This window comes from Anarrhichthys ocellatus, unplaced genomic scaffold, assembly GCF_004355925.1.
Source record: "Anarrhichthys ocellatus isolate YVR2014 unplaced genomic scaffold, GSC_Weel_1.0 scaffold121, whole genome shotgun sequence".
In the NCBI taxonomy this organism is placed as follows: Eukaryota; Metazoa; Chordata; class Actinopteri; order Perciformes; family Anarhichadidae; genus Anarrhichthys; species Anarrhichthys ocellatus.
Window position 1 is genome coordinate 204,408 of NW_022280151.1, and position 12,123 is coordinate 216,530.

General features: G+C 40.3%; 1 protein-coding gene across 1 annotated transcript in view; it reads right to left on the reverse strand.

The window, feature by feature from the left end:
• cers3a (ceramide synthase 3a) overlaps positions 1-11,238 on the reverse strand; it is a 28,650-nt gene extending 17,412 nt beyond the window's left edge. Inside the window, exons 1-2 of the mRNA XM_031876991.1 lie at positions 11,032-11,238; positions 7,131-7,312 (exon numbers count right to left, since the gene is read on the reverse strand). Coding sequence (XP_031732851.1) covers positions 7,131-7,303 — 173 coding nt within the window. The 5' untranslated portion in view covers positions 7,304-7,312; positions 11,032-11,238. The remainder of the gene's footprint in view (positions 1-7,130; positions 7,313-11,031) is intronic.
• Positions 11,239-12,123: the final 885 nt, after the last annotated feature.

Below are 12,123 nucleotides of genomic sequence, written 5' to 3' on the forward strand. Positions count from 1 at the left end.
AGCTGCAACTAAAACAAGCAGCTATTGAACATTTAGAGAAAGTCAACAAATCAATGCCAACCAAAGGGTCATATCCAAAATACTCCACAGAATCATTTAAGAGATTACCCGAAACCACTTTGTTCTTTGGTGGCAAAGCAATTGTTTTCCTAGTAGATTCAGGAGCCACACATTCCGTGGCAACAAGCAAAGATTTACCCAACCCCAAACTTAGCGGCCAATATGTTTATTCCCTAGGCGCATCAGGACTAACACTTAAAGAACGTTCCACTGTTCCACTGGCATGTGAACGCCATGATGACATGGCGCCCCCTGTCAAAACTAAACATGCATTTCTATCCTCACAATGTTGTCCAGTAAACCTGTTTGGCAGAGACCTCATCCTGAGTCTTGGTATTAGTTCAATATCTACTGCAGATGGCCTTAAAGTTGTCCGCACCCCGCTCATATCACAGTGCATGACTCACTACAATCCAAACATGCCCCTACTGTATATGTTTATCAGTGGCGCATTCCTACAACTATGGCAAAAGACATGATGAACCATTGCACTCTCGTTGCCCACCACTTGGCTGTATTAATGATTCCTGAACACTTACATTGCACTGCTCATGTTCCTGTCGGACCGGATGACTCATTTGATTTTCATTATGATTTTCTCCAGTGTTCTATTTTGTTTTGGTCCGCTCAGCGGTGTGTTATTTCAGTAACTCTGACTTTGGCTCAACACCGCATGCTCCAAATGGAGAACTCCTACCCACACATCTCACTGTCGAAATCACCAACTGACCAGTGGAGAGATTATTTCCAAACTACCATTCTATACTCTGTGTATTAGTTTGATGATAACACACCACACACTTCTTGCTGACACCTCCAGTCTTCCCCCTGCCTTACAGGAAGTTCGCTCTTCTCTCTGGGCAGCTGGTAAATATGACGTCGGTCTAATACGGAATGCGCAATGTGTGGTCATCACACCTAAATCATTGTTTCAGCCATGCCAACATCAATATCCGCTTACACAAGAAGCTATTGACGGCATTACTTCTGTGTTTAACTCTCTTTTACAGGCTGCACCTCCAGTAACCAGTCCGTCAAGCTCCTGAAGTTTGCGGATGACACCACCCTCATTGGACTCATCTCTGGTGGGGATTGACCATCTGGTGACCTGGTGCGGTCTGAACAACTTAGAGCTCAACGCTCTAAAGACAGTGGAGATGGTTTTGGATTTCCAAAAGAACGCAGCCCCACCTGCCCCTATCACCCTGTATGACTCCCCCGTCGCCACTGTGGAGTCCTTCCGCTTCCTGGGCTCCATCATAACCCAGGTCCTCAAGTGGGAGCTTAACATCAGCTCCATCACCAAGAAGGCTCAGCAGAGGATGTACTTCCTGAGGCAGCTGAAGAAGTTCAACCTGCCAAAGACAATGTTGGTGCACTTCTACACTGCCATCATTGAGTCCATCCTCTGCTCCTCCATCACTGCCTGGCACGCTGCAGACACTGCCAAGGAGAAGGGCAGACTGCAGCATATCATTCGCTCTGCCGAGAGGGAGACTCCTTTTATCAAGGTATTTTATGTTTATTGTTTAAAAAAGGTGATGATGCTGATTTAGATAACTACAGACATCTAACTATTATGAATACAGACTATAAGATTCTTGCTAAAAATAATTATGAATAGATTAAACGATATATTAGACAAAATTATAGATAAAGAACAAACATGTGCAATTAAAGGCCGACTGATGTGGGACAGCTTGTGCATACTAAGAGAACTTTTACATGAACCTGATAAAAGGTTTCTATGTTGTTGGGCTTGATCAGAAGAAGGCCTTTGATTACATCTCCAGAGATTACCTCTGGGCTGTGATGAAGTCATACGGCTTCCCCGATGCTTTTATTCACATAGTGAAATGTCTGTACGTTAAATCAAATATCTGTGTAAATGGGTTTTAACTGAAGCCTTTCAAGTAGAGAGAGGAGTGAAGCAGTGCTGCTTTATGCATCCTCGCCATAAATCCTCTAATTAAAAAAATAAACTCAGATCATCTAATTTCAGGTTTAAGTGTAGGTCATATTCCCAAAGTTACAGCCATCGCATACGCTGATGACATTACTGTCATCATAAAAAATCAGTTGGAGATGGATGCTTTAACTAACAACCTATCTCTGTATGAACTCGCATCTGGAGCTAAATTAAACCATTACAAAACAGAGGGAGTTTGGATCGGAGATGAACACCATCAATGTAATATTAACATTAAAGTTAAACCAGAAATGAAAATACTGGGTTTAACATTTTGTGACAGTAAAAGTAGTGAAAGAAATTGGGAAAACAAGTTGTGTGAAATTAAAGAAGAGGTGAAAAAATGGGAAAACAAAAATACTAATTACAAATCCAGGGTAAATATAGTCAAGACCTTCATCTTATCTAAACTACTTTTTTTATCCAATATTTTTCCTCCATCCAACAAAATGATCATCCAGTTAAATAAACAGTGTGAACTTAATCTGGGGCACAACCAGGGAAGTAACCAAACGACAACTGATGTATAAGAGTACGGTGGGTTAGGGGCCCTAGAGCTCGGCGTCAGATTATATATTGCCTTTGTTAAAAATGTTTCTGCTGCCATCTCCAGAAACGCTCACTGGTTAGGAGATGGCTCCATGTGGAGGAAGAGAAAGGGGAAACTGAGACAGGGCCCTGACTACAAGTTATTATACGGTGATTTTACTAACCACTATCAACACTTACGTATCGACTGGAAGAGTCTATCAAGTAAAGCTATCTATAAAAAGATCAACGATTTTAAACATGGTGGACTTGTTAAATATAAAAGTTTGACAAATGGCGAGGAAGTAATAAAAACATTGAAGGATAAGAATCTCTCGAAGAGCATCAGAGATGTCTGATGGCTCATGGCAGTAAATAGACTCGCTGTAAGAGCCACTGTGTCATGGAGCTGCTATGTCACGACGGAAAAATGTCCCATGATGCATTGTAACGAGGACGAAACACAAAATCACCTGTTCATAGACTGTCACAGAGCGCAACAGGTCTGGGCCTCACTTCAAGGCCTCGGCCTAGTCTTCAATGTGAACTATAAATCTGTGATGTTTCCTCTGTTTGATGAGAAGATGTCCGTTAAACAAAGAGAACTTTGCCAGCTCATTGTCAGCATCACATGTTTCAAAATATGGAAAACCAGATGTATAATGGTAATAAAACAGACTGTAATGGATGGCAACATGGTGGTGAAACATGTAGTCACTGAACTCAGGAGAAGGAGAACTATTGATAAGAGCCAGTCCCTCCCGTGGCATTTGTTGGACTTTTGACCCAAGCACACAGCACTTTTCTTGTATCTGTCTTTGTGTTTTTATGTCTGTATACTTGGGAATCATGTATGTATTTGTGCAACTGTATATCTGATCTAAATTAAATAAAGTTTTCAAAAAAAAAAAAGCAATAGACCGTAACTTTTTTTCAACTTTCCTAGTGGCTTTTCTGTTACTCATTTCCCTCTTTCTAACGGAGAGCCACGCACAATGGACTGGGGGCATTGTTTACTCTCACGATCAGCTGATTACGCTGAGTGAACCGCTGCTGCTGCCCAGCACAAGGCCTGAAATCCCGGAGGAGTTGCAGAGAAGACGTCGGGGTTGCAGAGCTGGCGCTAAGTTGAAGGCGAAGAGGAGGAAATTTAAACCTGCGGTACAGGCAATCTTAATGGGGAATGTGAGGTCCTTGGCCAATAAGACGGATGAGCTCAGCACGCTGGTAAAGACCCAGAGGGAGTACCGCAAGTGCAGCAGCATGTGTTTCACGGAGACATGGCTGCACTCACATTTCCCAGACCACAGTGTGGCCGTACCCAGCTTCAGGACTGTTCAGGTGGACAGAGATGTTGTACAGAGCGGTAAGAAGAAAGGTGGTGGGATTGCAATGTATGTGAACGAGAGGTGGTGCAATCCCAGCCATGTGTGTGTGATGGAACGTTTCTGCAGCCGAGGATATTGAACTCTCTAGCGCCCCCTACAGGTTGGACCGGCGATGCCCCTCGGCCAGTATGTCCGATTAACTTGAAAATCAACAGACATTTCGAGCTCTGCTTACTCTTTAAAAAAAAAAAAAAAAAAAAAAAAAAAAAAAGACAATGAGACCCCTAAACTCCGCCTTCCAAAATTTTCTGCCATTTTGAATTTTGTGAAAAACGCATTTTTGGGAACTCCTCCTACACGCTCTGTCCGATTGCTACACAATTTGCTGTGTATCATTATTGGATCTATATCACCAAAAGTTATCAAAAGCTTTTTGATATATCTTTGCGTTTACAAGATATGGACCAATAAACTTCTTAGGGGCGTGGCTTATATATCAATGCACAACTTTTCAACCGTTTGTCTTAAAATCTCCAAATTTGCAGGACATGTGCACATCGCATCCTGTAACATACCCTGACATTTTCATACCATTCAACTACTAGGGGGCGCTACAGTAAACCTGCCATGTTGTGCTTTTTTGTCACTTTTTGCAGTTTTCAGCCTTTGTACTTTAACGAACTCCTACAGAATTAATGGGATTGACCTCAAATTTTGTCAGGATGCTCTTCAGACCTTTTTAATGAAAACTTGTCAAATTCATGAGTTTTCATGGAAGAACCTTGGCGTGGTGGCCATTTTGCCTCATTCATCATGAAAAAGGAAGTTGTTATAACTCCAAGGTACATTATTCAATCTGCACAAACTTTCTTAGGCATGATGCTACTTCAAGCTTTAGCATATTTCAATGCCAATATTTTCAATAACTCATAGTGCCACCTACTGGCAAAAGGAAATGTCACATGTTACACTTTTATTTACTCCTCCTAACCAGTTGACCAGATCAAAGTCAAATTTGGTAAGGAATGCCTTAAGACATTGATGATACTTCATAAAGAATATTGGGAGTTTTCGTTTAACGCTGTTGCCATGGCAATGCATCATTCGCCATGAAAAAGTAGGCTGATGCCATCAGTTCAGTGGCTTGGGATGCTCAAAAACTCATTAAACTTTGTACATGTGTCATAATTCATGGGAAGACGTATTTTATATGGGTTTTTGACTTGGCCATTTTAAATTGCCTCCATAGCGCTCCCTACAATATTTCAAAAGAGCAGTCCCAGTGCTGCGTTTCAGGTACAAATATGAAACTTGGTACGCACATGTATCCCATAGAGACTTCAAAAAAAGTATCTTGGGACCATGCTCAAACTGTACCGGAAGTCGGACATTTTGATTTTTGTGTCATTTTTTGATAGATTTTTGCCCATTTGTAGTCGCTATACTTTAACGAACTCCTCCTAGGGAATTTGTCTGATCCTCTTCAAATTTGGTCAGTACAATCTCAAGCCCTTTGTGATTAAAAGTTATCAAAAGCTTTACATCTGATAGAATGGCTTAGCCGTAGCGGGCGGCTACTTTACTTGATTCCCCATGAAAAAAGCTGATGTAACTCCACTGGACGTCTTCCAAACGGTCCCAAACTTCCCATGCTTGATAACACTCATGGCCTGAGGATGTCTACAAGCTAATTTTCAGTAATACTCACAGCGCTACCTGCTGGCCAAAGGAAATCTGCATTTTTGTGACAAACAGCATCCGATTTACATGACTTTTACACAATGTGGTTTACACTTGATATAAAGCAACATAATGCATGTTTGCGCGTGTTCTGTAACGCCACACAGCGGATACAGGAAGCGGTGCACTATTTGCAAAGCGTATTTTCCAGCGTCAGGCAGTCCACGCAGGAAATAAAACGGACGGTCTTGGCCGCGCAGGCCGGAGTCCCGCCGGCACACCCCTCGGAGGATGCGAGGGCCCGTTCATCGCTGCTTGCAGCTTTAGTTGATATTTGTAGTTGGTCCTAAAAGTCAGTCAAGTCAAGTCAATTCATTGACACAGCATCGCTGTGTCTGAAATACAGTGAGCAGGTCAGACACCATGGCATTATTTTGGATACTGATCTCAATTTTAAAAATCATATCACCAATATCACCAAAAAAAGATATCAAAACGTATAGCATTCAAATCTCAAACTGACTTGGTTCAGTCAGGAACACTCGTGAAAGATTGTTTAACTATTTATTGCAGCAAATGGAAATACTGTTAAACTTGCCGCTGATAGCTCCGCTCTTTAAATAATCCTCGGATTAGCCAGCAGCTACCAAGCCAAAACGGGGAGCACCAAGCATCAGAATCAGAACCGTTTATTGCCATGGACCTCCTTAATGTGAGGCTAGGCTGTGATTGGTGTGGGGCCGATTGGAAGCTATGATTCAATCGGCTGGCTGTCAGCTGGAGCGTATAACTTCCGTGTCTTGCGATGCTTCATTTCATGCATTTATCTCAATCAGGTCAGACTACTATAGAGCTCTATTTCCATATTCAAAAGCAGACTCAAAACTTTCCTGTTCTCCCAGGCTTATGGTTGATAGATATATATGTGTGTGTGTGTGTGTGTGTGTGTGTGTGTGTGTGTGTGTGTGTGTGTGCGCGCGCGCGCGCATTGGTTCATCATTAGTTCATTTGAAGAGTTGTCATGTTTTTTATTGCTTTGTGGTTGGATGTATGCCTGTGGAATATGCTTATATTTTGTGCTGTGCTTATATGTATATTTGTATATTGTGTCCTTAAACGTGAAGCATTTTGAGTTTATGTGTAATGAAATGTGCTATATAAATAAAATTATCATCGTCATTGCCAGTGTGTAGGATTAATGGCATCTAGTGTTGAGGCTACAGATTGTATACAACTGAACACTCCTCCCTTTACAAGCAAATGAGTATTGCCAAAACAATTTGAAATTGAGTTGAAATGGCAGTGACACTGTTCCTGTAGAATATCTGCTCTTGCTTGTTGACTCTAGGGACAACAATGGAGCTCTATGAATGTATCAGGCTTTGATACTCACTCAACAATAACAATCCTACTAACAATACTTAGTTAGTAGGATGCATTCACTGTTGGTTTGAATATCACCGTACATATCCTTTAAACTGTAACATACTGTGTAATCCTTTGACAGAGAGGGATGTGCTGTTGGTACAGTATGGGATAATAGAAGCACGGAGTGTGGATCTTACCTTTCAAACAGGTATCTGATTAGTAAGAAGGCAAAGGTGTAGGGGACAGTGACGTAGAGATGTGAGGCTTTGGCATAGACCCGGCCCTCCCTGTCCTCCAGGTCAGCCCATGTCAGGTTCACAGGCAGCCAGATTCTGTCCCACCAGAACCAATCATACAGTGTGTCAAACATCCCTTCAACCTAACAGAGCGCCAGGTCACAAAAACACAAGAAGTTAGGTTATACTGTAGTAGCCACCAATTAACATGCAGCACTGTCTGTAGCTATTATTTATAAGGGCAGGACCATGACATGGCTGACAGTTCAAGTAAAGCAAAAGTGTCCAGAAACAAAGAGGTGATGAACTGATCCAAACTGATCCTTTGATATTGTCACGATATCTCGTACGGAATTTAACTTATTTGCGTATTACTTACTTATTTGTATAACCTGGATGAGCAGCTTTCACTTTGGTGCAAAGTGTTTCCACGTTTGGACCATTTCATACAACCGTGGTTCTGTCTTTGACTGTGTGCAGTGTGACTTGCACACCATCTATCACTTTCAAAATACTGAGTCATGATACTATGAGTCAGGGGGTAAGGTAAGATTCCAGAAAATAGCTACAACAAGCAGACTGCTTACGGTAGTAAACCAATATTTGAGTGAACATCTCAAATAATGTTTGCATTTATCTTTGGAGTGGAAAGACGCACACGCAGAGAAAGGGAGAGAGAAGGAGAGCAGCAGAATGCAGCGTTGAATGCAGCAATGTGCTTCTGGTGAGAACATGATGGCTGTGATTCTTTTCTAAAAAGCCCACTGTCTGCATCTGACTGATGTGACAGCTTAAAAGTGACAGCCATCAATAAGACAGCACTCTGTGGTGGCGAGATAAGCGGAGAGGTTCATTCAGCTCCGACCTCACAGTCGGGTTCACTGCAGCCCTTTTACACACTAGAACTGTATGAAGACTCGTTGATAAATGCACAGCAACAGAAGATACTAGAAAATGCATTTCCTGCTGAAAATGCATTGGAATGCTGAAATGAATTGTAAAAAAATTGCTGAAAATTAAGAAATGGGAGACTACCCGTCTGAAAAATGTTGAAGCCTGAAAGCATTTAAACTGCACTGCTGAAAACCCTTCTAGTTGAAATGTCTCACTATGGTGTCTGTAGCTGAAAGTATGAAGAAGAAGAAGGCTTTGAAAGTTGAATACGTTTAACAGGATTTGAAGATTTTCTCCATAGAGATCCCATTCAAAAGAAAATTGCAAATAGCTTAATAATTCAAAAAGTTCAAAGATTACAAATATGAAAAGTCAAAGCACCCATCTCCTGAAAGAGCTGAAAAGTCCTCTCAAAATCTCATAGACCTGAATGGCTGTATGAGAGAGAGACAGTTTTATGGACAGACAGACAGACAGACAGACATGTCTGATGTAGCTGAAAGTAAACACACACACACACCCGTTTGTTAAAATGTAATTGTAATGCTGTTTATATATCATTATTATATAACAACCTAATATTATGTAATATTAGTGCTGGGCAACGATTAAAATATTTTAAATCGCGATTAAAATATTTTAATCGCGATTAATCACATGGATTTTTTGCGATAAATCGCAATTAATCGCATTGTTATGGCAAAGTTCAATAATGAATTCAAAAGTAGTGTATTGCGCACTTTTATTTTAAAAGTACTGCTATATGAACAAAAGGGCAATACCATTTGGTTCACGAGATGCAGGTAGCATGTTTTATACTTAATGTGAATATAATTCATACTTTGTTGGCATCTTATTCTGAAAACCGGATGTTCGTCTGAAGAAACCAGATGTTGTCTCACATTAATCTTTCCGCTAACTTTCAAAGTCCTTCGCTTCGGACATCATATCTCCAATACAAAACGATAAACATGAGACAATAATAGTCTGTTACAATAATCATAAATTGAAAATAATTATTATTTTTTTTCCCCCATCTCAAAAGGATCAAGGACACACACACACACACACACAACTGACTATAGGATGTTTGCTGGCTTTTATCCCACTGTTCTTGTCATCCTCTTGTTGTTATGTATATGTATTGTCTCTTGTCTTTCAAGAAAAAAAAAAATTAAAAAAAATTAAAAAAATGCGTTAACGCACGATAAAATAATTGTCGCCGTTAATTAATGAATGCGTTAACGCAAAATTAACACGTTAACTTGCCCAGCACTAGTTAATATTCATATTAATATTATTGTGTACTTTTGTATTTTCGATGCTTTGCCAACATTGTTTCTTTTTGTTGAAACTTTCATGCTGATAAAGCCACATTGAATTGAACAGAGAGAGAGAGCTAGAGATAGAGATTGCAGCCTAGCAACAAATCACAGTTGAAAGCAGTTAATAGTGTGTCTGTGTGTTTGTGTGTTCTGCTAGGTCAGATTATAGTAAAAATCCTCAGTAGAAGCCAAGTTGTTGAGTTCTGCTGGCCAATCAAAAACATACACCTGACGTGACTTCCTGTCTAGCTTCTGTCCAAACAGCTTCTGTAGGTTGATACAATCTCTAATTGTGTTTTTGTTTTGAATGATAGGTGAATGACAAATGTTAAATGGAATTGTACATGTACTTGTATCGTGCCTTTCTAGTCTTCCGACCACTCAAAGCACTTTAACACGACATGTCATCATTCACCCATTCACACCCATTCATACACTGATGGCAGGGCTACCATGAAAGGTGCCATCTGCCCATCAGGCCTATCTACCATTCATACACCGGCGGCACAGCTACAGGAGAAATTTGAGGTTAAGTGTCTTGCCCAAAGACACATTGACATGGACTAGCGGAGCCGGGGATTGATTCCCTTTAATAACTCTTCATGTTCCAGGTGAGGCGAGGCTCTTACAGTACCAGTGGTTCTGTTTTGTTTTTATGATAAACATGAGCTGAGTCATGTTACGTAGGTACAAGCTGAAAGCCAGCAGCTGCTTTGTTCTATAACTACAATAGAGAGCTCATTGGAGCAGACAAGTGAGAATCTCATAAATATGCATGCCGATGTAGTCTGACAGTCATTAAAGATACAATGTTTGGATGGTTTGTTTAGTTCCACTTTGGATTCTGGGATTTTTTATCAGAGCCTGTTAGAGTCAGCACCAGCATTAGCCTCTCCTTGCAATGAGCTCATATGTTCCACCCTCAACACATTTACTTTAATTTGTTTCTGTTAAAAATCTCTCTCAATTCAATTCCAATATATTCATTACAATTTATGTTAGAAGCCTATACATCCATAACACCAACAGACCGCTCAGGGGGCTCTGTATCTCTTCCTGATCCAAATAGAGTAACACGATTTCACTGAAATCCATCAGGGATTCACTCGGTAATGTCTAACAGAAAACATGTTCAGCCTCTGTGTTGTACAGACTTCTCTTCTGGTTGACTCAAAACATTAACAGTGAGTAGAAGTAGAAACGTTTCCTCTGAAATGTGGGACAAAAGAATTACCTAAAGAAGAATACAACCTCTGAATCAGCTTTAGAGAACAAAAAATACTTGCTTATATGACCTCAGGTTTGATTAATATGCAGTAAAAAAATACTGTTCTTTTTGTCCGATAGCTGGTGTTTGTTTCGTGCTTCAAGTGACATTAAAGGATATTTCCATTCCACCTTTACATAGCTGCTGACACTACAAAGGTTACCCAGCAATACAGGTCTTTGAAACTGTCAAACTGAGATAGAATGCAGGTCCCAAACATCTTTAACAGTGTGTAGATCGTTCTGAGAACAGGGACTTCTTTCGTCCCAACTCAGCCATGACAAAGCTTACAGAGAGAAAACCTGGAACTTTCACTCACATCCAAGCTAAAGCAAGCAAGGGGCTCACCAATCACACTCCAAGGTCACAGGCTTACCTTTCCAGTGTCAGTGCTACCAGAAAGAGTAGGTAAGGGCTGTTGTTTCCACACCAGCTGACTGACGGCTGTGTTTGCTGTGGAGAACGATCACGGATGGTAAAGTCCTCTATTGCCCCGTAACGACTACCACCTAGCCACTCTCTCTTTGTTTGACATTCTTTAGGGTCACACCCAGCCCTGCCACAATTACCTGGGAAGGTTTTTTTTCTCCCCTCCAGGAAGTAGAGGTAGGGGAGCGGATTGCCACAACAAAGACATACTCACACACACTTTTTTTTCTCTCTTCCCTCAAGGTATCTAATAACCTTGTTTGTATTGTGTTCCTGATGAAGTACAAAGCAGGTTCTCCCACAAAACAAACCTTCAAGGCAGAGAAACTATGCCGACTTTCACAAAATGCCAATTGAGGTCATTAACGTGGCCCATTATAAACATTATATGTTATTTATAATCAATGACACTATCTACACATTTCTGCTTTTTTCTTCATTTACACATTAACTGACGCTACAGATCATTTGACACAAATTCTTACTCTTACATTGGCAATGATACTGCTTCAAGCTCTTACAGTGCATTTGACATTTCAAACTCCTTTAACAGTTACTCGCCATGTGACACCAACTGTTTTCAGCATTTACACTTCAGCTATAGTCTGACTCACTGGATGTAGACTGTGGGTATAAGTCTGCCAATGGCCACCTATTTCACACAGCATTCTCTTCCTCTTCTGCTCTCTGGGCTATTTATTTTACAAGGCTTGCTGCATCCTGTGCTTCACGCCGCCCAAGACGATTGTGATTGGTTAAAAAAAATAAAAATAGCAACAAGCGATAGATTTTTTTCCCCTCTACCGGAATGATGATGTGTGGAGCCAGACCTTTCTTTGTATACATACATACATACATACATACACACATACATATATATATATATATATATATATATACATATACATACACACATACATATATATACATATATATATACATATATATATACATATATATATACACATACATATATATACATATATATATACACATACATATATATACATATATATATATACATATATATATACATATA